General features: G+C 38.7%; 2 protein-coding genes across 2 annotated transcripts; both read left to right on the top strand.

Moving 5' to 3' along the window:
• The first annotated feature begins 768 nt into the window (after positions 1–768).
• LOC143550482 (pre-mRNA-processing factor 39-2-like) lies at positions 769–7,189 on the top strand. Its single transcript, XM_077041122.1, has 12 exons — positions 769–930; positions 1,742–1,839; positions 2,539–2,768; positions 2,884–3,051; positions 3,136–3,493; positions 3,586–3,729; positions 4,076–4,228; positions 4,302–4,418; positions 5,044–5,124; positions 5,408–5,557; positions 5,638–6,678; positions 6,787–7,189. The coding sequence occupies exons 1-12, from the start codon at positions 867–869 to the stop codon at positions 6,934–6,936; spliced, it is 2,754 nt and encodes a 917-aa protein (XP_076897237.1). The 5' UTR covers positions 769–866; the 3' UTR covers positions 6,937–7,189.
• Positions 7,190–20,780: 13,591 nt separating this feature from the next.
• LOC143550481 (uncharacterized) lies at positions 20,781–23,386 on the top strand. Its single transcript, XM_077041121.1, has 6 exons — positions 20,781–21,556; positions 21,646–21,725; positions 21,812–21,920; positions 22,034–22,501; positions 22,578–22,915; positions 23,001–23,386. Exons 1-6 carry the CDS (start codon positions 21,388–21,390, stop codon positions 23,157–23,159), a joined length of 1,323 nt encoding a protein of 440 aa, XP_076897236.1. The 5' UTR covers positions 20,781–21,387; the 3' UTR covers positions 23,160–23,386.
• Positions 23,387–25,957: the final 2,571 nt, after the last annotated feature.

Here is a 25,957-nt window from a genome sequence, read left to right as displayed (position 1 = left end):
CGTACTTCTTGGACGATAACAACAAAAATACCATACAAAGCTATTATAAGCCCAAAACTATACTTAAACTTAACCAAACTATAAACTCATGTAAATCCGAAACAAGCTTGCAATTACAAGCCCATACAAACATACTAAAAATCCACAAACTAAATTTAAACTTCAAATCAATGTTTTCATAACTGGACCAGATAGTGAACCGGACTGGCAGCCGGTTCATCGCTCGGACCGGCCAAACAACTTTGGCAAAGTAAAAAAAAATGACGGGTGGGGCTAAGAAGTTAATATTTTTTTTCATAGTAAACATAACCCGACCGGCCTGTGAACCGAATCCCGGTCAAACCGGTCCGGTTCAGTTTCAACAACATTTCTCCAAATATAAACATATACTCATCTCAATCTAATTCATAAAGTTAAACTCCAAACCAACCATAAACTTACCCATCTCATTTGAAAGACCTTAAAGATTAAAAAAAGTTATATAATAATAATATATTAATTCATGTAACTTTGGATACAACGATTGTCAAGTGGCAGGCGACGATATGATTTTCTGGGAGAACGCCCAAGCCAAGCCTGAAGCCGGTATAAGCTTATTTAAAACAACATAGTCTGACTAAAGTAAAACATCAGATCATGCTATACGACATCCCAAATACAAAAAAGTCATCGTTTCTTAAAAAAAAATGTAACTTTGGATATGAGTACAAAACTTTTAAAAAAATATATATGTATATTATTTAGACTAGCCCTCTTTTTTCTTTTGTTTTGACCTAGGTTTGTAATACAGTAATAGTAGGCTAAAATGGAGTGGTGAGGTTGCTTGCTAATGCTATTACTATTACATTTACAGAAGAAGCATATTAATGGATCTGCTGATACTGGCCAACGCTGCCGACGATGTTTCCGCCATGGAAACCGTACCGGAAAGTCAGTTAACTTTACTTTACTTCTCTATAATAATAATAATAATAATATTATTATTATTATTATTATTATTATTATTATTATTCAGTTACATGCTGCTGTTAGTATCATATTATTCCATAGCGATCGTAGACTACAGTAGCAATGGCCTGTGACAGTACCTTTAGTGCCTTAGGGTTTACACTCGCAGCATACGATTGTTTGGAAGGTGATTAACTGATTATTGCTGAGCTGATTAAAATTGGCAAACATTAGTGTTTAGGATCGGTATCAGGATCGGTTTCCGTCTACGATGTACACTAAACACTGATTAGGAATATTTTATCCTAAATGAGTTTAATTTCAGAATTCGAATCGTTTTTATTCAGCGTCGTAGAACTCGCTAGGCGCTAGTCGGGTGGTGGGGTACCGACTAGCGATTAATCGGATTGAATTATATATATGGAACTTTTTAAAACTATACACACACACACCAAGTTATATATTTATGTGTGTGTGTGTGTATTTCTAAATAAGTGTAATTTTTCAGCACTTCAAAGATCTTGACCGATTTTTACTGGTACTAATTTTAGGAGCCGATTTGGTGAAGTTGGAATATGTGATCCTAGATGATTAGAAAGTTGGAATTAGAATCAGTTTTATCAAACTTCAAGCACTTTGATTGAATTACTGAGACTTTAAAGCATTACAAAGTATAATTGCATTTGATGCACACCAAAATCTCTTTCATCATGAACTATAACTGAATCTACCCTGTATATGCTTCAAAGGCTGCATTTCAGTTTTCAACTCTAATTCTTTAGTTGATTACCAGTTGGTTCTCCTGAAGATGCTTATGAAGTTGTTGCTGGTGACTCCTTGGACTTCGATTCTTGGACTGCACTCATTGCAGAGATTGAGAAAACGTACCTGGTTAGCTCCTTTGCATTATTGCAAACCGATAGATATTTTGTATACACTTTTAAACTCCTTGGCTGTTGGTTCTTATTAAGTGTTGTCTTTTTTATAAAAAGACAGCTTGTTATGTGATAGAACAAATTGGATATAGGGTCTCATTGTCATAAAGTTATTAAAGGCAGTAGAGAGAGCAATGATAATATATGGATTAGCTTGCTGAGATAAACATTGGTACAGAAAGTAGGCCAAATCAAGTTATATTTTATTGCTGAAGGGTCAAACTACTGAACTACTAACTTATACTATCTAGCTCTAAAGGAAATGTGTTTATAGCGGGCCATAAGTTATGCAAGTGTTAACAGCCTCTTAAGTTGCTTCAGTAAAATAATTTGGATTTATCCTGTGATTACAGTTTTGTAATCACTCCTAGTATATTAAGTACTCCTGATATTACAAAAAAAGTAAGACAAAATAAGCGTTAAGTTTGCTGACGGGTCAACACAACCCGCTAGTTTTGACCCGTTATCCAACCGACCTGCTTATTTTGGCGCATGCGCACATATATACATTGGTATTGCTCTCACTAACTACAGTGATGGTATTAAGTTCTCTGGGTTTTTTCTGTTTTACGATATGTTATCAATTCGAACTAACTAGAATGCAATAGTTTATCTTGTTGATCTGGCAAAATAATATTATTTGAAATTACTGCAGGACAACATAAAAGCAATATCATCAGTTTACGAGTCGTTTCTTTCCTGGTTTCCATTGTGTCATGGATATTGGAAGAAGTATGCAGATCACATTGCCAGGCTTTGCAATGTGGAGAAGGCTGTTGAAATATATGAACAGGCAGTGCAATCTGCAACATATTCTGTTGCATTGTGGGTTGACTATTGCAGCTTCAGTATACATGCTTTTGATGACCCATTTGATGTTCGTCGGTAACTTCTATATTCATTATTTTGTTTACTAATTGATGACGTTTGAGCTATTCTTGTTTTCTGTTGTTGTATGAAGGTAAAGTTGATTTCATTTATTCTTTTTTTTTAAATACAGAATATTTGAAAGAGGGCTATCTTTTGTTGGAAAGGATTTCTTATGCCATAAATTATGGGATTTGTACATCCGATTTGAGTTATCTCAGCAGCAATGGAGTGTTCTTGCACATATACTTATTCGTGCCCTAAAGTTTCCAACAAAGAGTTTACACAAGTATTATGACAAGTATGTCCGTCTTACTTTATAAGTACCTTATCATAGCTCTGTCTTTGTTATAGTGGTTCATAGTTATTTCATTTGTATATTCAGTTTCAAAGAGTTTGCTGCTTTTGTGGAAGAGGATATGTCATTTTCAAAAAGTTTCAATCTTGAACCATATGTAGCTGATTCATACATAGAGGCTGCTGCATCTAATGATGAAATCTATAATGCCATTAAGGAACTGCAAGATTCCTCCAGCGTTGACCTGAGGTCAAAAGCTCTAAAGAAGTTAATTGTCATTGCTGAGCTGTATTATTACAAATCGTGCAGATTACATGAACAAATAGATTACTTTGAGAACTATATGGAGAGGGACCTTTTCAATGTAAAACCACTTGATGACGAGGATCTACAAAACTGGCATAATTATCTGGATTTCATTGAAAAGCAAGAGGACTTTGACTGGGTATGCTTGAATATTGTGCAGTGTGCAGATGGATACATGAGTTACTAAATAAGATTTAGTATTATATCCAATATTTACTATTTTACTTACAGGCTGTAAAAGTCTATGAAAGATGCTTAATTCCATGTGCTAATTACCCCGAATTTTGGATGCGGTATGTGGAGTTTATGGAATCCAAAGGGGGACGAGAACTAGCAAACTTCGCTCTGGAGAGGGCAACACAAGTATTTTTAAAGGTATGTTTTTAACACTGTATGCCTATTGTGTCATTTTTTTGAACGGCGTCTATTGTCATTTCTTTTAAGCTATTTTTACTTGTTAGAGATAATTTATAATCAAAATCAAACCAATCATAAGTAAATGAGTTGAAGATATGAAGTTGCCAGCTATAGCATGTTCACAAACTTTTCTTTTAGCACACTATTAGAAATCACTTACAATATGAAGAGAATCACTTCATCGTTAACACTGTCAGTAGATAATTTGGAAGGTATTTTTGTAAAAACTTGAAACATTGCTTTCCAAGCTAGCCTGTGAGGTGTTAAGATCGCTCAATTCATGTTTCTTATATATTTTATGCAGAATGTGTCAGAAGTACACATTTTCAATGCAAGATTTAGAGAGAAAATAGGAGATATTGAGGGAGCTCGTGCTGCATTTAATCTTTGTGATACCGAGTCTGATTCGTCTTTTGTTGATACTGCAATATACGAAGCTAATATGGAAGCACGTCTGGTATGAAATTGTGAGAATTGTCTGAATTTATAGTGCTTGCTTGTGACTGAAACTGACCGTTGATAATAAACAGGGAAATAGGAATGCGGCTTTGGAAATTTACGATAAAGCACTCAAAATAGCAGCAAAGAAGCAGAAGATGAGCACAATCCCTATTCTGTATATTCACTTTTTCCGCCTTAAATTTCTGGTATTTAAACTTATAATTCTAGCTTTTAAATTTTCTTTAGTTATTTTTCTTCAATTGACTGTACTTCTTACTACTATGCAATTCTTAATGTTCAATGTACATGCACATAGTTCTGTTTTGAAATTGTTACCGCTTAAACTCTTCAAGCTTGCATTATTTAATCATCATCATCATCATCATCGTACTCAGTATATCCCACCAATAGCAAAGCTATGGTAGGGTCTGAGGAGGGTAAGATGTAGGCAGCCTTACCTCTACCCCATAGGGATAGAGAGCTTGCATTATTTAATGTTTTGATGTAAAGGTTCATCCTTTTTGAACATCTATTGACTCCCACTGTTCCTAGGTAAAAACTTTAGCTTCATTGATTGTTCTTTAAAGTGGTCCATGAAGTATTTAGTTAGTTAAATGGGGAAATGATTGGTACTACTAGCAGCACCTATCATGGGTGATGCCAAGAAGGATTTAGTTAAATGAGAGTGTAATTATACCTGTATACATAATTGGGGTGTTTGATGCAAAATATTGAACTGTACATTATGTCTTTCTCCAAAATCACACACCATTATTATTTTTATTGTGCTTTCGGATTGTGATATTCTTGTGTAATGCTTTCTGTTTGTAGATCACTGGTAGTGCAGATGCTGCGATTGACTTACTAATATCCGGTATTCAGCAAGTGCCTTTTTCTAGATTACTTATAGAGGTACTTTTGTCCTTTTTATCTAAAACAACTATGAAATTATTATTTATTAATGTACTAATACAGCAATGTTAGAATGATCACTCAACATGTAATTACTATAATAATTCTTTCTGATAAAACAAATTGTAATGTTCATGCATTTAAATATGTTATTGGATGACTTTAAACCCGCAACCCAAATTGACCAATTTGTATACAAACGGATTAAAATTGCCACAACATTAGTTATAAGTGAAATAATCAGATTAAGGAGGATGGACTAATTATTCTTCTATATTTATAGGAATTGATCAATTTTGCAATGCTGCACGAAGGATCAAAACATTTGGATGCTGTTGATCACATTATTGACACTGCTTTAACTTCTGGATCGGACAGTTCCCAAGGTTTAAGCTCCAAAGATCTTGAGGATTTGTCAAATTTGTATATGAAGGTTAGATCTTTTAATTTGAAATTTAAATCAATTTATTTAAAGCTTGATTGTTAATTATGGTCATCTTAATTTGATTGTAGTTTGTTGACTACTGTGGAACAACCCATGATATAAGAAAGGCATGGAACCGTCACATTAAACATTTCCCGCGTCTCTTAAGGAGTACCTTTTTACAAAAATACCCTTCTAGTCACCTCTCAAATGACCCCAAAAAACCAAGAAAAAAGACGCCTCGTATTGTCGCCAAGCAGCCATCTAGGGTTCATAGTACCAGGCGTGAAGAACACAAGTCATTGACTTCCAAAAGTCAGCCCATTGACCTTAACAAGCCTGCAGCCTACCAGAATAGAGAAAAGGATGATATTATTTCCGAGAAGGAAAATACTCAATTTCAACAATCTGACGATAACGCGGCTGGAGAATTAGAAGGATTATCACAAAAGGATGATCAAATCAGAACCGAGCCAGAGAAAGATCAAGAACATGAAGATACCATGAACCCTACTGCTGCCAATCAAAACCCCGTTCCAGCCACCGAATCCGCTAAGAAACAAAACAAAACAGATGAACATGATCATGAACCTAAAACCGGCCCACAGCAAATTGCTTCGCAAAATATAGAAACCAGCAAAACTAATCACATGCTTACTACTTCTGAGCATGTGCCGAATGTGCAGCAGCCACAGAACCCTGCTACTGTATCCCAGTTACATACGTTGACCCAACATAGTCAACCAATGGTTCTGTATCCCGTGCAAAGTAGTGAACAACAACCTGGGGCGATTCAGAATCCACAAACTTACAATCAAATGTGGCAATATCAATACCAGAATCAGCAACAATGGATGCAAATGCAACAGTACGTCCAACAACAACAATTTCAAACACAGCCACAAACACAGCATCAGTATCACCAGTTTTATCAACAGCAAGAACAGTACCAGCAGTATTGGTTACAAGTGTACCAGCAGCAGCAGCAGCAGCAACAAATGCAAGAATATAATATGCAGATGCAACAATACCAGCAGATACAACAATTGCCACAAGATTTACATCAGAATCATCTACAACAGATTCCCGTGGTGTCAAATCTGATGCGGAATATTAGCCATGATCAACAGGTATAAAAAGGCGATTGATTTTGCATGCTACCCACCAAAATTTTGTATTACTGTTTAATGTTTTTTCAACTCTCTAATTTTTCTTTATTTTTTGCTCTTGTTATGCAGAGTCAAGGGATGATGCCACCAAATACAACAATGCCATACACACAACTAAACCTTTCAAATGCGCCTGTTCAACCAATTGCTGCATCCGCGACCGCACCAACAAACATTATGACTCCAAGTAATCAACAACCACCTTCAGATTCCATATAGATCGTCCATCTTTTCATCAAACCCTGAAACTTTGATGACCAGTTTACCATATTTTAGTTATGAAGTTGTGTGCATATGAGGTATAATTACTTGTCATGAACCCTTTAAAGTTTAAACATATACATGAATGATGAATCTGCTAACTGAATCAAATTGACTGACCGTTATAAGGGTACTTAGTTTTTAATTTCGAGATGAATCTGCAGTGTTGGAACTCTTGTTCTAATAAAGTTACCTATGTATTATGTGAGTATGATTATATTTTGATATGACATGATCGCTTCAGAGTTTCTCGTCTTGCATGATAACAAAATGTGCGTGTGTACATATGATCTTTTAACTTTTAATATTTTCTCATCGAAGAACAGCGCGTATGTTTGATCATCGTCTTTAATCTTTGTCATAGTTATTAAATGCGATAGGCGCACTCAAGGCGAACATGCCTCCCCTAGGCGCTGGGCGCAAAAAAACGTGGGCCTGAGACAAAAAAAAACGCACTTAATAAAAAAATTCACAAACAAAATTTATAATGGCAAACAACACTTTATTCAAATGCCAAAATAGTTCAAAAGCATAATCCTCAACCATAGTTTTCAAAATCATATGAAAATCCAAAATAACCAAATTGTTCATAACAAGGTGGACTAAATTAACAAAACAGAATATTACTAACTTCATAATCGAAAACAAAAATTAAAACAAAACAGAATAATACTAACCTAATAATCGAAAACAAAAATTAAAACAAAACAGAATAATACTAACCTAATAATCGAAAACAAAAATTAATATATATATATATATATACACACACATTAATGTAAAATGCCATTCATTTTAAAACAAGAGATTAAGAGTTAATTATGTTAATCCCATGAATTTTGGGAAAGTTGTTCAAGTAATTAATCAAATAAAATCAAGTAAATAAAAAAAATAGGCACATGCCGTTTTTAGTCCTATAATCTCGACTTTAGTCAACCTAGGCGGGAATATTGCGCCTCGCCCTAAAATGTTGCCTAGGCGCACAAGCGCTCCGTTTTTTATAACTATGATCTTTTTAAGATTCAGTTGAAGATGATATATTCGAATTTTCACATTGGTTACTACAGGAAAATATAGTTAATATAACATTTGGTTAAATGGATTGACCCGAACACGGCCTGTTAATTAAACGAAAGAAACCCTAGCATGATCCGTCTTAATTAACAGGTTAATCCAAACACGATGGATCTTAATAAATAAATGGGCTGTCCTCTAAGCCTGTTTAAGTCTAAAGGTTTTATTAAATGTTTCTATTTAGATTTTAGAGGGGTTAAAATTTAGTGTTTAATGTTCGTTTAGATTAATTGATGTTGTAACTTTAAATAATTAGTAAAGTCATTAAGTATTACTCGTATATAGGTTAATGAACGTTAAACGGGTTGATTCAAAATCCGACACGATTTTGAGTGTTGTGACATTGCGCTTATACTTCATTTTGATCCTTTTTGCGCAGTTTTCCTTTTAGCACATTTTTGGTTGTTCGTGAGAGGTAGAGGAGAGAGGGAGGGACACATTCATGGAACAAACCCGAGATAAGTGTAACGAGGTTGTACTCTTGAGACCTCTCATTAGAGAAACTCATAGTCTTCACAATATCAACTGAAAAATCACACATAAGTAAAGTATACATCTTGAGTTACAGAAATAAAAACTCACACGCCAATTTAAAAAAAAATGTTCACACATTTGAGATTCGAATCAAACTACAAAGGGTACATACATAGACTTTCAACAACTTTCGATCGAAATTAATGTAAAAAAACGTACTCTACTAGTGCCTATGTAAACAATTAATCAAACTTTATAAGGAACAAGTGTTAAAATAGACATAATCACACACACTTCAATCAAACTAGTGAAGTATTTACATGTATTTATTAAACACATACATTCAAACGAAATTAGATACATATACACAAAAACCATTGGATTAATATAACATGTATACACATAAACCATCAACTATAAGTCAAGTAGGAAAAAGTCACGCACAACTAAACTCTGAAGTATATTCACGACTTTACGTTTTGCCTAAAATTAAATGAAATCTATTTATAGTATACTCAAACATGCGTAATTCATGTTAGGTTCATGTTATACCATAAATATACATCCTAACATCCATACATATTTAATAAAATGCTTAAATCATGAAAAAAATAAAACTTTAAATCATATATAAATATAAAAATAATGTATTTATTTTTAGGATTTTGTGTGTAACAAAATATAACATGTATATATCATTTTGTTAATAACATAAATATTAAATTAAATAAATATACTTAGAAGAAGACTTGAGCTGGTGTTTTATTGCTGCCAAATGAGACTCAAGTCAACTATCGGTCAGGGTAGGAGAGTGTATACACGCGCTTAAATGAGATGGTTGATAAGCACCGCTGTCATGTATACGTGTCATTTTTCTATCGGTTGTTAAGTTAGTAGTGCATTTACATTTGTCAACCCCTTTTAGTTTTTCCAATTGTCATATCAAACCCCTTCACTTTTAAATTGACAATTTTTTTCTCAAGTAGACATCACCTAGTTATCAATCATTACTCACAAATTATGATGCAGTATAATAATAATAATAATAATAACAAAAAATAATAAATACATGTCTTATTATCATTCTCAATAAAGTATTTTATTTGTTTATAGAAAGGAATTGTAGATTGTATCAAAAAGTATTCATAGCACTAGGTTGTTTCATTAAAAGATTAAGTATGAAAAAAGTGACATCATTTATACTATGGTGAAATGAGAAGGTAGCATGGGACTATAACTACACACTACTTTGTTGGGCGTGCTTTCGTCTGTATAACTTGAGGTATGTTTACATGAGACTAAGAGAGCTGACGTATGTGTAAACATTTATTATGGTCTTTGAGGTCGATTTTGAATGACGTATTTGTTTTGGAAACTTTATATAAGTTAAGAATATTCAGATAATAGTTATTGAGTGTTTCATGTGACGTGAAGGAAGTGAGAACGAATATGTAACGATAAAAGCTCACCGTGACAAGAAAAATGTTGATTTCTTAAAACACTAATGTAAAGCGATCTATCTTTCATATCGTGCTAAACGAACGTGACAGATATGGTCAACTATAAAATGTTTCAATATGGTATTTGTTAAGAAAAACTTTGATATTGAATTACTACATATTGAATTTTAAGATGTAAAGGCTTTGATAAATAAGATTAATCATACCACTTATTTTTTTCTTAAAGAAAAGCAAATCTAAACTACTAAAATATATACCTTAATTTCAATAAGAAAACATGACCATTCAATATTACTGGTTAAACAAGTATTTAATATATAAGCATTTAACAAATAACTTATTTGACTGGTAAACATTAGGGTTGCGTGAGACTATTATATATGTTACAAAGGACACAAACAAGTCTAATTGCTCTTGAGTCATGACCAATGAAGAAACACTAAGTGACCCGGAACAGATTATAGATAATCTGGGGGTTAAGTAATGTTTCCCACGAGAATGAGGTCCAACAGAGACAGTTGTTCTTCAGGGGACCTGCAAAACAAACACCGTAAGCTCGTCACTGAGAAGGGGGGGTTCCTCCTTGTGACCACCCTCCGGCGTGAGAATCAGACTAGATTGCTCTGAATATAAGTGTATATTAAGAGATTGCTAGATAACAGGATAGCAGATGATCTTACCATTCCAAGATGTTGGAGTATTTATAGCCGAAGGTAGGTTTCCTAGAAGGTACAGCCGGCTGAATAGTATTCCTGTTCAACCAACAGTGGTCTATGCACAGGCCATACTGGTTGGTGGGTAGGTTACGGCCAACAGTAACAAAGTCGGCTGCACTATTCCACCAACTGTAGGTTATGCACGTCCCACCTACTGTGGATTGTACGCAGGCCATGCTGGTTGGTGAATAGGTTACGGCCAACAGTAACACTATTCCACCAACTGTAGGCTGCGCATGCCCCACGGTAAGGGTTGGTGAGTAGGCAGCGGCTAATAGTGACAAACAGTACTAGAGGGTGCTCCTCCTCGCACTGTTGTCGGTGAGCTGTCACCCTGTGATTGGCTCATGGGCTGTTCTGGTCAGATCGTCTGTCCTATCCATACCTTGGTAGGTATAGTACAAAAGATCTTTCAGAATCAGACTGGCTCATTTAGGCGGGATTGTTCCCGCCTTGCTCATTCCTTCATGTGACTACTGAAGTAGCTAGTGTCTTGTGCGTGTAGCCCTGCTGTCTGCGGGTAGCCTTCCCTGATGGCTTGTATCCGCAACTGCGGGAACAGGCGGGGTACTTCACCATTGGGAGGCTTTCCCTGCGTGTACAGCTTGCGTACTGCGCGTAAGATTCTATGAGCATGGTGGGTCCTGCGGGAGCAGATGGCCTTTGCGCAGACGTCCCTGTTCAAGGTGAGTCTTGCGGGACCAACTGGTCTGTGCTGGGACCTACCTCTTCAAGTCCCCCCAGTCCAATGTTCTTCTCATGAATGTTTAATAAAGTGAGGTGAACTTTTGGACTTTAAGCAAGGGGTTTTGAAAAGGGTTTTTAGTTTTAAGGTTCTCCGTGGGGATTCTTCCCGCGGGTTTCCTAATGTCACTTGCAAAAATTCCCGATTTTTTTGCTTGATCTTTGGGTATGATGCGGGTAGGTATGTAACCTTCTCGCAAGTCAGGAGCGTTGAGTCTCACTTGTGTGGATTCTCCTTGAGGTTTTAGTGGTTTTGAACATAGTGATCAATTATGTTTAAACCACCAATTCCATCCTGGAGCCTCAAACAATGTAGTTCTCGACGTTCCCGCTATGCGGGGATGTTATTTCCGTTTCCGCAAGCATTGCCCAAAAGATCCTTCTTGGTTTCAATTCCCTGCGGAGCGCTAGGTATGTGAAGGGTTTTGCCTTAACACTGTACCTGCGTTCGTCTTACGGTTACTTTACTTTCAAGGTACCCCTGGCGTCAATTCCCTGCGGGTGCTAGGTATGTGAAGGGTTTTGCCTTGACACTGTACCCGCACCCGCCTTATAGTTACTTTATTGCCGGGGTTTTCTTGGCTTCAATTCCATGCGGGTGCTAGGTATGTGAAGGGTTTTGCTTTAACACTGTACCCGCATCCGTCTTATGGTTACTTGGTTGCCAAGGTAAGGGGTATTTTCCCGCTTACTTTTGAATCTTTTTGAATTTTGAATTTTGAAATTCGAAAGGTTGGTGAGGATAAGAACAGTCCAAACATCTGAAACGTCGTGCGACGGTTTCTTCTGACTGTGTCAGGACGTGCAGGAAGTTATGGTGACGTGACAGTACATGGTCATTCCAGACGCTTTTTCAGGCGCGTGGGCGCTGTTTTTCGGGCGCGTGGCCGCGAAATTAATGGTACGCGTCCTGTCAACAGCTGTTGCCAGCCTGTTTTTTGCCACGTGTCATAGTTTCATTGCACCTTCGATTTCTCTCTCCTCCGCATTAAATTCATCGCATTAATTGCGATTAGTATATAAAGGGGGAGAGGGTCCTTTGTAATTCACATCTTCACTTCTCTTCATCTCTAAGGCGATTTCTGGTGAATACTCTCTTATTTAATTGAGCATTCCTCCGAAATCGTTTCTTCTTTCTCTGCAATATGTCTTCTCATGATGCTGAAGCTGTAGCCGACGATAGGAGTACTGCTGGCGAGTGCCAGTGTGCTCTACCTATCGATCTGTACCAGTATGTTGTCAGGAAGTTCATGCTTGAGTCTCTCGAGCCTGAGTTTCCTGAACCTCATCAGACTGTGTACGATGCCCCCAGTGGCAAGATCGGGGTATATGCTGCATTCTTTGTTTATGGGAACCTTAGGTTCCCATTGACAAAGTTTGTTTACCGTGTCCTCGAGAGGCATGGTGTTCATTTGACCGAGTTGCACCCCATGGCGATCGCCAAGATTCGCCATTTTGAGTGGGTGTGCCGGATATTGGGCGTTGAGCCCTATGTTGACCGCCTGATGACCTTCTACACTTGGAGGTGCATCCAGGGGTGGTACACGTTGACAACCCGGATTAAGGGTTTAAAGATCTGTGCGACCGAGCGCAGTCTTCGCGCGTGGAAGAGGGAGTTTTTCTTCATATCCGCCCGTGCCATCCCCATTGCCATGAAATTCAAGAACGGGCAGGCACTTCCCAGCCTTCACGCCTCCAGCTACCAGGAGGCGGAATGGTTTGCCAAGATATCTCGGGTCCAATCTCCGGTTTACCGGTTTCCGGAGTCCGGGATGGTAATGCTGGGGATGAGCCGGGTATGGAAGGAGGCGTCTCGGTTTCCCATCCTTCTCGAATACGGTTTGAATTCTATTCCTTATGGTATGTCTTGTCTTTTTTGCTGATTTGAGTTTGTCTTCTAACTATTTCTTCTTTCAGAGGGGAACAATTTGGAGTCGCTCCTGTACCCGCGGGAAGCTGACGGTCCCGTGCGGGTGGGTACTCGTGCTCTAGACGAGAACGAGTTGCCCATCCTGGAGCAAACAGCGGATCGGTTTGTGGAGGTCTATCCGCTGGGCCACGAGATCCTGAGCCACCGGCAGCCAGGTAAGGCGTTATTCTATCCTCCCCCTCTCAATGCTGTACCCGCTGCTGGAATCCCTGACATCCTGTCTTCTTCTGAGGAATCCGCAGATGGTCCTCCGTTGGTGCAGAAGAAGAGGGCTGCCGGCGGGAAAGGGAAGGAGAAGGTGGCCTCCACAGCCGATCCAGTGGTACTATCTGACAGTGAGTCAGATAATGAAGAGGTGGCGGGGAAACCCGGTGGTGAGAAGACCACTGTTCCGGAGGCTACGACTGTTACCTCCGGAGAACCAATGACGACGACGGTGACCGGCATCAAGAGACCGGCTCCATCGGGTTCGTCCCCGCCCGTCCGCACGTTCAAGCTCAAGAAAACCCGTAAGTAGAACTCTTAGCTTTTATCTTCGTAGTTTAATCTTCAAGTCTTTTTAACACTTCTTTACGCAGGTGTGGATGTTGGCGCATTCCAGGGTGAGGGGCCGAGTACTACCTCTCCGCCAATGACGGTAGGCTTGGTCAGCCTACCTGAGGCGTCGACCCAGGCGCCTGCGCCTGCTTCCGCTGGTTCAGTTGCTCATTCTGAGCCGACTGTTCCAGCCGAGATGACGTCACCGCCGGCTGTGAGTGCAATTTTTACAGCATCCTTCACAGAGCCGGCGGTTACTTTTGCCGCGGATTCTGCGGCAGCGACCGCGGCGGCGACCACGGCGGCTGCTACCATGCCCCCGTCATAAGCAACGACGGCCGGTCCCTCAGGTACGCGTGGGGCTTCTCGCATCTTTCCGCCACCTTCCCATCTGCCTGACCTCTTGGATGGATTTCCATTGGGTTCAGGTGATGGGTTCGGCGGCTATCGGCCTGTAATTGACCCTACAGGTGCGTAGGGTTCATTTGGCCCTTTTTCACTTATATATTTTATCATCTTTTCCTAACTGCTTTTTGTTTTCTGCAGTTTCGGATTCCAATGAAGTGTATGTTCCGCGATGGAACATACCCCGAGGAACAACCCTTCGTACCCCTGTGGAGTGCGTGGAATGGGCTCGCCACGCTGCTCCCCATGGTGCGTTGGGGGAAGCCATGGCTAGCTACCAGGAGGGTAGGCTAACCAACGAGCTTCGAGTTCTCCAAGCCCGGATGCAGCCGCGCGTCGAGCTGCTTTGTCGTGAAAACGACAAGTTGAAAGCAGCTCGTGCCAAGGAAGTATCTCAAGCGCGGGCTCTTCGGGAGGAGAACCAAAAGCTGTCCGCAGCTGCTGCGGAGAAGGAGAAGGCCTTCAAGGCCCTCGAGGTTGAGGTTCAAGCGCGACTCGAGGCCCGCTCCAAGGCTGCCCAAGCTGTTAACGAACAGCTTCGGCTAGCTAAGGAGACTGCGAGGAACGCGACCGAGAGGGCCACCAAGGCTGAAGCCGTTGCTGAGCCTTTACGCGTGAAGAACGAGGAGCTCAAGGCCAAATTAGAGGCTCTCCAACGTGCTCATGATGCCAAGAAGCTCCAGGAGATTTTGGACCAGAGGGGCGTGCTTGACCATACCGAGCGGAAGCTTAAGGGCGTCGATGAGGCTGCCGCAAAGGAAGTGCTACTTGCCAACCTTAACAAAAGCGAAGCCGAACGCGCCTGCACCCAAGCTCAAGCCGCCCTTAAAGAAGCTCTGGTTGCCAAGGAATGGCTTCTTCGAGAAGCGTTGTCTCAGGTATGTCTATCTGCATGTGTTCACGCTTTTCTTTGTAAATAGGGTGTTGACACTTGTATATTTTCTTATGCAGGTTGTGCATCGGGTCTTTTCAGAGACATCTTACGACGATGCAATGAGCGCAGCCCTCAACGCTTCTCACGAGGATGGGGAACGGGTCGGTTTCCTGCTTGGTCTAGGATTTGTTAAGAAATGCGTCCCGCCATCCAACTTCCCTTTGTACAATGTAGATACCGAAGCCATATATGACCAAGCAGTAAATCAATATGCCGCCTTCCCGCATCCGGTGGTGGAGAAGGTGAATGAAATTGCTGCTGCTGATGACGGGCTACCTATCCTTAAGGCTTACCTTGAACAGCCACGCTCTACTGACGGCGCTGGTCCAAGTGGAAGTGGCCCTGAAGCCTGATCCTGAAGATCCCTTCCCGCTACTAGGATAGATTTAGTTTGTATAGATTTACTTTCATGTAGGCGGGTAGTTACCCGGCCATTCTTGTAACGAATATTTATGAAATGTAAATCTTTGCGCGGCTAAGACTGCTTGATTCATTGGATTCCTTGCTTTATAAACGTTATATGACTTGCATACTTAAGTTTAAATTAGCAATTTTCCAAGTGTTTAGAATAAGTTAACCTTTGAACGTGGTAGATAGGTGTGAAGTTTTGCTTCCTCTTCCGTGATTGTGCGGGTAGGACCGTCACTTGCACGTAGTAGGATGGCTAAACTTTACCATCTGACCTGCGTGTAGGTTTACCTTATTTGGGGATAAGTTAACCTTTGAACGTGGTAGATAATAGGTGTGAAGTTTTGCTTCCTCTTTCGTGATTGTGCGGGTATGACCGTCACTTGCACTTAGTAGGATGGCTAAACTTTACCCATATTTGACCTGCGTGTAGGTTTTCCTCATCTTTTTTTTTTTTTTTTTTTTTTTTTTTTTTTTAGGATAACCTTTGAACGTGGTAGATGATAGGTTGAAGTTTTGCTTCCTTGTTCGTGATTGTGCGGGTAAGACCGTCACTTGCACTTACAAGGATGGCTAAACTTTACTTACATCTGACCTGCGTGTAGGTTTTCCTTAACTTTTTAACATTTTTAGCGTTAGTGTTTATGCGGGTTTTGCCGCCTTCCACACGCAACTACTTACTTCACACATTGATGCGGTGAATACCGGCACATGGGAAGTTCATAAGTTAAAGGTAAGGCTATCAACACATTGTGAAAGGAGAATCATTTCCATTAGAAGTGGCTCTTAGGCCTTTTCTTTACAAGTTTGGAATTGATCTACATATAACATTTGCGTAATTGAGCTCCATTCCATGTTCTTTGGATGGGAGTGCCATCGAGCCTTTCGAGCCGGTATGCGCCCTTTCCCAGAACTTGTTTGATAACGTATGGCCCTTCCCAGACCGGGGCCAACTTTCCTGGGCGTTCTTGGTTCGAAGACTCGTTGTTACGCAGTATGTAGTCTCCTTCCTTGAAGTTGCAGAGTTTTACTCGCGTGTTGTAGTACTTTTGCATTTGTCGTTTGTAGTTCTCTTCACGCACTGCGGCTAAGTCTCTGCGTTCCTCGGTTAGCATAAGATCCAACCGTCTTTCCGCATCATTGTCGTCTGGCTGACTCAAGACCCTTGGTGAGGGTAGACCAATTTCGACCGGGACCATGGCTTAAGTGCCATAAGTGAGGCTGAACGGGGTTTCTCCCGTACTGGCCTTCTTCAGCGTTCTGTTTGCCCAAAGGACGTGCGGAAGCTCGTCCACCCAGCCAGATCTGTGTTCCGATAGTCTCTTCTTGATGCCTTCGACGATGCTCTTATTTGCTCTTTCTACCTCACCATTACCTTGCGGGTGTGCCACTGAGGTAAAGGTGTTTTCGGTTTGAAGGGTGTATGTTGTCCCTTCCGCCAACAAGAGGGCGAGAGCTGGATGAGGTGTCAAAGTTTACCCTTGACTGCCAAATACCTAGCCTCCTCTTTTTGTTCTGCCGGGCGATCCGGACATTGTTTTCTCTTGTCCTCTGCGTGTAGAGGTGTGTACTCTGGGGAAGATCCCTTCCCAGTTGCTTTTCCGTCTCGGCAAAGCGCTTTGCCGCCGTCATGATGGCATCCCATGTTGATGGCATGCCATCCTTACCCGTCAATGTGCGGATAAGTTCTGGGTATTCGGCGCCTTGGATGAAGGCGGCGCGAACCAGATCCTCACTTATGTTGCCGAGACTTAGCTTTTTGGAGTTGAAGCGAGTGATGAAGTCTAGTAAAGATTCATCCTCCTCTCTCACGCAGTTGAGGATCGTCCACTGCTCTTCAGTGTACTTCCTCTGTTGGCTGAAGTGCTGGCTGAACTTGTTCTGAAAGCCCGCCCAGTCATATATGTGGTGGATCGGTAAACGATCGAACCATGCCCTGGCCGCTCCGACCAGAGTCATCTGGAACATGTAGCACCACGTGGGTTCCGTCCAGTTGCTGACGGTAGCCCCCGCAATGAACCTGTTCAAATGGTCGTCTGGGTCGGATAGACCATCATAAGTGCCAATGTTGGACATTTGTTTGGCACTTCTCGGGGCGATTGCTTCCGCAATGTCCCTTGCGAATTTTGACTTTCCTGCATTTGTAGCAGTTGGTCTAAAGGTTTTGGAGAAGTCACGCGGGTTTCTCTCCGCGATTGGTTTAAAAGCTTCCCCAAAATTCCTTTTTGGTTGGACGTCCGTTTCCTTACGCTTCCCTTTCGCCTTATGGCGAGGGTTTGCGTCGGTATCGGACTCCAACTCGTCGTCTGAGTACTCGCAGTCACTGCTCATATTGAGGTGTTGGCGAGTACTGGCGAATTCGTCAGCCTGTTGAACTGAACGCAAGCGTTCATCCAATTCGGCTTGGAATTCTCTTTGCCGTGCTTCGGCCCACGCCTTCACTTGATCTAGTGTTTGGCGAGGGACCTTCGTTCGTTTTTCCAGCTGGGTATCGGTGAACCCCAGTGGAATATTTACTCCACTTGCCCCGGCTTGGGTAGTCGGGGTAGTGTTCGTAAGGATTGTATAACCGCCGGTATTCCCCCCAGTTGCTGGGGTTGTTACCGGGGTTTCTTGGTCGGTTACTGGCTTTTGGACCGGAGTAACGTTAACCATTTCTTCAGAAAATTCGAAAAAACTAAATTAGTTCTAGCTTTTATGCACGGATGGCGCCAATGAAGAAACACTAAGTGACCCGGAACAGATTATAGATAATCTGGGGGTTAAGTAATGTTTCCCACGAGAATGAGGTCCAACAGAGACAGTTGTTCTTCAGGGGACCTGCAAAACAAACACCGTAAGCTCGTCACTGAGAAGGGGGGGTTCCTCCTTGTGACCACCCTCCGGCGTGAGAATCAGACTAGATTGCTCTGAATATAAGTGTATATTAAGAGATTGCTAGATAACAGGATAGCAGATGATCTTACCATTCTAAGATGTTGGAGTATTTATAGCCGAAGGTAGGTTTCCTAGAAGGTACAGCCGGCTGAATAGTATTCCTGTTCAACCAACAGTGGTCTATGCACAGGCCATACTGGTTGGTGGGTAGGTTACGGCCAACAGTAACAAAGTCGGCTGCACTATTCCACCAACTGTAGGTTATGCACGTCCCACCTACTGTGGATTGTACGCAGGCCATGCTGGTTGGTGAATAGGTTACGGCCAACAGTAACACTATTCCACCAACTGTAGGCTGCGCATGCCCCACAGTAAGGGTTGGTGAGTAGGCAGCGGCTAATAGTGACAAACAGTACTAGAGGGTGCTCCTCCTCGCACTGTTGTAGGTGAGCTGTCACCCTGTGATTGGCTCATGGGCTGTTCTGGTCAGATCGTCTGTCCTATCCATACCTTGGTAGGTATAGTACAAAAGATCTTTCAGAATCAGACTGGCTCATTTAGGCGGGATTGTTCCCGCCTTGCTCATTCCTTCATGTGACTACTGAAGTAGCTAGTGTCTTGTGCGTGTAGCCCTGCTGTCTGCGGGTAGCCTTCCCTGATGGCTTGTATCCGCAACTGCGGGAACAGGCGGGGTACTTCACCATTGGGAGGCTTTCCCTGCGTGTACAGCTTGCGTACTACGCGTAAGATTCTATGAGCATGGTGGGTCCTGCGGGAGCAGATGGCCTTTGCGCAGACGTCCCTGTTCAAGGTGAGTCTTGCGGGACCAACTGGTCTGTGCTGGGACCTACCTCTTCAACCAACTTGATCAACTCAGATTGAATTAAAAGCTCGAACACGCCATGCTTTTTCGAGCTCAAACCTTTTTAAACTTTTAAATTTAATCTCTTTTGGACTTCTATGTGTCACCGCATAACCAAGCTCGAGTCATAGTTTAAGTCATTTAAGATTTTCTTAAAATATAAAAATATATAAAATAAATAAAAACATGTATAAATTAACCAATAAGTAATATATGAGCTGAACTTGAGAAAATAACTTATGTGTCGAGCTCGAGCTCGAGCTCTCGTAACATAGATAAGCATCGTATATTAATAAAGAATAGTAGTAACCTCCAGATAATAAAAGTGTCTATACATATATATATATGTAGATAGAGAGAAACAGCATATAAGCGCGTCAACTAGAACTAGAGAGAGAGAAAGAGTTGAGTTCTTGGGGCTGGGGGTTTGATATTGATATATTCATATTCATATATACATACATATATAATTTTGTATATACACACACACAAACAGCAACAGCAGGTAATCAATTCAAACACATAACTGTAGCTAATGAATCATCTATCTATATCTATCTGTTTCTGATGATTATTATTATATGATCCTCCGTTATCGTTTCATTATTCAATCATTATCTAATTTTGAATGAAGTTTTTATCTCAATCGCTGACGATTATTCGAATTGATAAAACTGCGTCGTTTTGATTGATTAGGTTTGTTGATTAATGATTTTGTGGAATTAGTATTTGAATTATGATGATAGTTTATTAATTTTGTTTGCGATTATTGTTTATCTGTGTGTTGACTTTGACTTTGATTGAAGTTTGGTTGAATTTTGGTTAACTTATTATGATTTTATGATTGTTGATTGAGTTTGTGAAACTGATGGATTGAGATTCAAACTTATGTGAAGTTTGTTTTGATTTGATTTGACTTGATTCTAAAGTTGTGTTTTATTGAAATTGATGATCAAACCCTAGAATTTAATCTATAAATGGTAGGGGTATGCATCGGTTGGGTTGGTTTGGTTCGGTTTTGGGATTAAATCGAACCGAAACCGAAATTTTGGGTTTTAAGTTTTTAAAAGCCGTTTGATTTTGAGCTAAAACCAAACCAAAAACCGGAATTTTGGTTTTTGAGTTTTTAAAAACCGTTCAGTTTTGAACTAAAACGGAATCAAAAACCGAAATTTTTGGTTTTTGAGTTTTAAAAAAACCGTTTGGTTTCGGTTTTTAGTTGGGTTTGGTTTTGTTATTTGAGCTTGAAAAGTTTGAGCTGAAAAAAAAGGTTAGAGAAAAATAATGAATATAGGCCTAAGTTTGTTTTGTTAGTTACTAATTTATTTGATTAGTATACATTTGGACTAAAATATTTGTGAAACTGATGGATCGAGATTGAAACATATGTGAAGTTTGTTTGATTTGATTCAAAAGTTGTATATTGTTGAAGTTGATGAACAAACCCTAAAACTTTAACTCTAAATGGTAGCGGTGTGCATCGGTCGGTTTGGTTTTGGGCTAAAATCGAACCAAAAACTGATATTTCGGTTTTTGAGCTTTTAAAAACCGTTTAGTTTCGGTTTTGCCGTTTGAGCTTGAAATTTTTTAGCTGAATTAAAGAAGTTACACAAAAATAATGAATTTAGGCCTAATTTTTTTTTGTTAGTTACTAATTTATTTGATTATTATATTTTTCTACTAAAATATTTGGGTTAGACTATGTATTAAAATTCAACATAAACATTGGAAATCTATAAGTTCGGTTTCGGTTTTAATACGCAAAACCGAAAGCGAACAGAAAGTTCGGTTCTTGCAAAAACATAAAATCAAACTGTCGGTTTTGTCTTGGTTATATTGGTTTGGTTTTTTCGGTTTTATGCACGCCCCTACTAAATAGTCTAATGTATTAGTTCTTTTTGCTATTCGCAGATATTTGGAGGATTTTATTTTCCTACTCATGTTATTAAGTCAGTATTGTTGTAATATGCATAAAAGATACAGAACAAATGCCATCACCAAAGATGAAAACGAAGTCAAGCACGGGCTGCTTGAGAGAAAAGAACGGCCTTCATGTTTGCCAAAAATCAAGCAAGATATTCAAGAATAGTTTGTCACAGTCTAAAAGTTTTCAACAAGAAGCTCAACTCGAGATGCTTATTTCTGATAAAAAAGACGGTAATAACCTTAACATAGGATTTTTTGTTTTAAGTTTCTTTTAATTTGAATATTATTATTTACTATTTTTATGATTTTGTTTTTTGCAGATTCTGTTTGTAGTGAAGTAAATTTGCAGGATCTTAGAACCGATGAAACTAACTGTTGTGAATTTCTTGATGAAGAAAGTTTCCAGATTCAGAAATTAATCGATTACTTTTAAATTATGCACCCAAAGTTATAAGCTTTATATTAATATATGGAAGTTTTATTTTATTGCAGGATCATACTAAAGTCAACTGCTTTTCAACAGTAGAAACTATCTTTTCACCTGTTCCGCAATCTATGGACAATAACATTGAAGCAACTCTTTCTTGCAATGAAGGTAAAACAATAAAGATTCTATATTTTTTGTGACTAGTATTTTTTTTTTTAGTGTTTGGACAAAGTGATTATGATTACATAAATTATAAGTTTTTATTTGTTGTTTTTATTTAGAAAGCGAAAAGGATCTTGAAGTGCCGTCACTGGAAGATAAAGATAGCGACACTATAAATAAAACCTCATGTGGATATCAAAGTTGTAACGTGTCAGATTTCTTCATATCAGACATGATCGTTTCCAGCTCACCTACTGAAGAACCGACGGGCTTACAGGATTACGAATGTGACGAAACAAGCTTATTTTTAGACGATGAATACATGTTACTAACGTTTCTTGAAGATAGCAATGGTTGTGATGACAGAATACAAAACAGTTCAGAACCTGTATTGTCTTCAGAAGAATCAAACTTGTATCTTGCAATACATCAGCTGACATCATGCAATCAGGAGCTCGATGCCAACAGTTATCCCGAATGGGACCCGTCAGAATGTTTGGATCCGCAAATGTTTATCAAACATCTGCCCGATCTTTCTGAAGTGGAAACGAATCGAAAAACTGTCACATTAGTACTCGATTTAGATGGTATACAAATTATTATTATTTTTTTTATAAAGCTAAAATTTTTTTACTATAATGTTGTTGATGTTGGCATATACAGAAACACTTGTCCACTCGACGTTGGAACACTGTGATGACGCAGACTTCAGTTTTACAGTATTTGTTGATTTCAAAGAGCATGCGGTCCATGTGAAGCGGAGGCCTTATCTTAAAGAATTCTTGGAAAGAGTTTCGGAAATGTTTCAAGTTATGGTGTTTACAGCGAGTCAAAGCATTTACGCAAATCAACTATTGGATATATTGGATCCAGATGGAAAATTCATCTCTCGCCGAGCTTATAGAGAATCGTGTGTTTTTGCAGATGGAACTTACACTAAAGATCTAACTGTTTTAGGTCTTGATCTTGCTAAAGTTGCCATAATTGATAATTGTCCACAGGTAGCTTTAAGGTTACATTTTTCTATTTTTTTTATTTTTTATTTTTTAATATTTTTCGGGTCTCATTAACTTTTGGTGGTTTCAGGTTTTTCGGTTTCAAGTAAATAATGGGATTCCAATAAAGAGTTGGTTCAATGATCCGTCAGATTGTGCATTAATTACATTACTACCCTTTTTGGAGACACTAGCGAATGCAGAAGATGTCCGTCCGCTAATTGCCAAAAGATTCGGTAACAAGGAATAAGTGCCCTTGTTTTACATTATTTTACTCCAATCTTAAATGCTTATCACCCCTTGTGCTTCTAATATAATAATCTATATAAATAAGACATTGTTTCTTTCTGTTCTAGATATCTTACTTGGTTTTCTTTCTGATTTCTGATTTCCGGTGTACAGTTATAGTTTTTTAGAAACTGCAATTTAAGTGTGATTTGATTTTACCTGATGAATATCTTTCTCTTTTGGTAATTTTTATCTTACTTTATTTTCCTGCATGCCAGCATTAAGTTTATTATAAGACCTTTGATTAGTTGTCAACCGCTTGAAAGATTAGGTGGATGTTCGGTTAAAAGGGTAAAGGGTTACTAGAACTAGGTTCTCAGTGAGCGTATGATTCAACGGGATATGTTTTATTTAGCAATGCGAGTTATATTTTTATGATTTTATAAGATGCCTGTGTGCATGTGAAATGATGATATTTAATGGATTGATAGCCAAACGCCATTTAAATATGCAAAATCCCTCTGCCTGCAATATATATATTGGTTTTTGACACACGCAGTGAGTGGATTTTTGTTTACTTTTCATTGATATTGATGTTACTTTTAACAACTTAGCTGACGTGTTATGGTTTTCGTAGCTCTAATCTTTTAGGTTAACTTTCAACAGTTTTGAGCAACCTTAATTTTTTTAAGGTAGATTTGTGTCGACTTCGAGCCTGTAAAGTTGATGTTTAAAAATTTTTTAGGAGCTTGATTTGTGTTGACATCTTATATTTTTATTGTATGTTGACTTTTAACAGGTAGATTTGTGTTGACCACTGATAGATTTAAAAGTCTCTAAACCTTTTTTTTTTTTTAGATTTTTAATTTTCTTCAAATAGATGTTGCATGGTTGACTCTTGTTCTCCTTTTAAGAGCTAGATATTTTATTCATTTATATATGTAATTTTAAGGTAGATGGATTAGGATGTTACTAACATGTGTTACAACTTATAGCATAAATCTGATTTTGATGTACTAATTTTAGGTACAGTATATACCAAGACACATATTTGTATCAGGAGCCAAATACTTTCTTGTTTTGCAGAATTTTATTACAATACACGCGTTATATGTATGCATGTGTCTGTCTATACATGTAAACGCATTGAACTAAAATTCACATATAAGTTGAGAATTGCATCCGCAGTTGTACATAAATTTTAAATGGTTGTTTCTTAAAAATCCCGACCAACGTTTATTTTTGGCTACATGCATGTCTATCTGACGTTTATACAAATTCCGACCAATTTTATTGATTGTGAGTAACATCATAAACTTATAATCATCTGTGTTAAATACAAGCCTTTACATAAGGTCAAGTTCCATTGCAAAAGTTGGGTGTGTAAGTAAATTAATAACCAAACATGATTTGAGATTTACTTGATAAAACAAACATATACAAAGGGGAAAATTCTCAAAATAGGTATTTATGATTAGGTTTTTCAGGTTTTAGGTGTCATTTTCAACATATTCTCAAAATAGGTATTATAAACTAGTCGTGACGAATAGTTTATGATTATTCACGAGTATTTTCTATAACCAATTAAAACTTGTCACGTTTCTATAAACTAACCGTAACGACCTGTTTCACTAATAATCTACTCGTAAAGATTAAATAAGTTTAAACCCTCGTAATCAGCGCCACACGAGTAAATAAGATATTCTTTAGTCGCGACAAGCAGATTATAAAACCTTAAGAGTCGCAAGTATTTTATCAAACTAACCACGACGATGAGTTTGATTACCAAATGCATCTAACTGGTTTGTTTTACAAAACACTAACTGGAATGGTTAGTTTGTTTGGTCAACTAGTCTTTACGAGTAGATACAGGTCAACGACTACTTTATATCCATTATACGAGTATTTTGTTGGTAACTAACTCGTCTCGATAAGTTTATCTGGTAAACATTACGCTTACGAGTAGTTCATTTGTAGTTAACTCGTCGTGACTAGTTTACCTTGTTTATATTCCCAATACGAGTATTTTATTGTTAATCAACTCGTTCTGATAAGTTACCAGATTTACATTAACCATACGAGTAATTTATTGGTAGTTAACTCGTCTTGTCTATATCTTGCTATAAACTAGTCGTGACTAGAGGTGCACAAATCGGGTTTTTTAAATACCCGGGTTTGGGTATGGAACCGGGTTCGGGTATTGAGAAAACCATAGTAACGAGTTTTATCGGGTTTTTTTCCGAGGTTTTTTCGGGTATAAATTGGATTTTTTTTAAAAGTTTGCACTTTTTAGGGTTATTTTTAAGGTATTTTCGGGTATACATCGGGCATTTGAAATACTCGGTTTCAAAGATAACGGGCATTTGGATATTTCAAATACTCAGTTTCGAGTATTTGATTACGAGGGTTTAAACTTATTTAATCTTTACGAGGAGATTATTAGTGAAACAGGTCGTTACGGTTAGTTTATAGACACGTGTCAAGTTTTAATTGGTTATAGAAAATACTCGTGAATAATCATAAACTATTTGTCACGACTAGTTTATAATACCTATTTTGAGAATATGTTGAAAATGACACCTAAAACCTGAAAAACCTAATCATAAATACCTATTTTAGGAATTTTCCCTATACAAAGTGAAGTCTCCACCTCTCACTAGTTAACAATCTTAGCTTTGCTCTTATCTTGAACACACATCATGCATGCTTATCTCAACAAAACGATCATACCAAGTAGAATCTCTCCCGTAACAAAATTATTGGTAGGGTATGAGACTCTGGGAAGAGTGGACGTATGCAAACTATATATACCTCTATTGC

Source organism: Bidens hawaiensis, unplaced genomic scaffold (genome assembly GCF_021521415.1).
Source record: "Bidens hawaiensis isolate Kalapana, Puna unplaced genomic scaffold, B.hawaiensis_p1.1 tig00016042_1, whole genome shotgun sequence".
NCBI classification, from domain to species: Eukaryota; Viridiplantae; Streptophyta; class Magnoliopsida; order Asterales; family Asteraceae; genus Bidens; species Bidens hawaiensis.
Note: the sequence above shows the minus strand (reverse complement) of the source record. Positions and strands in the feature narration are given on the sequence as shown.

Excerpts from the sequence above, each read along its gene's own strand:
- LOC143550482 (XM_077041122.1), top strand. The coding sequence starts at position 867 with ATGGATCTGCTGATACTGGCCAACGCTGCCGACGATGTTTCCGCCATG. Across the intron at positions 3,494-3,585 it reads AGCAAGAGGACTTTGACTGG|GCTGTAAAAGTCTATGAAAG; the intron begins GTATGCTTGAAT and ends TTTTACTTACAG. Across the intron at positions 4,229-4,301 it reads CTAATATGGAAGCACGTCTG|GGAAATAGGAATGCGGCTTT; the intron begins GTATGAAATTGT and ends GATAATAAACAG.
- LOC143550481 (XM_077041121.1), top strand. The coding sequence starts at position 21,388 with ATGCCATCACCAAAGATGAAAACGAAGTCAAGCACGGGCTGCTTGAGA. Across the intron at positions 21,557-21,645 it reads TATTTCTGATAAAAAAGACG|ATTCTGTTTGTAGTGAAGTA; the intron begins GTAATAACCTTA and ends TGTTTTTTGCAG. Across the intron at positions 21,726-21,811 it reads AATTTCTTGATGAAGAAAGT|TTGCAGGATCATACTAAAGT; the intron begins TTCCAGATTCAG and ends AGTTTTATTTTA.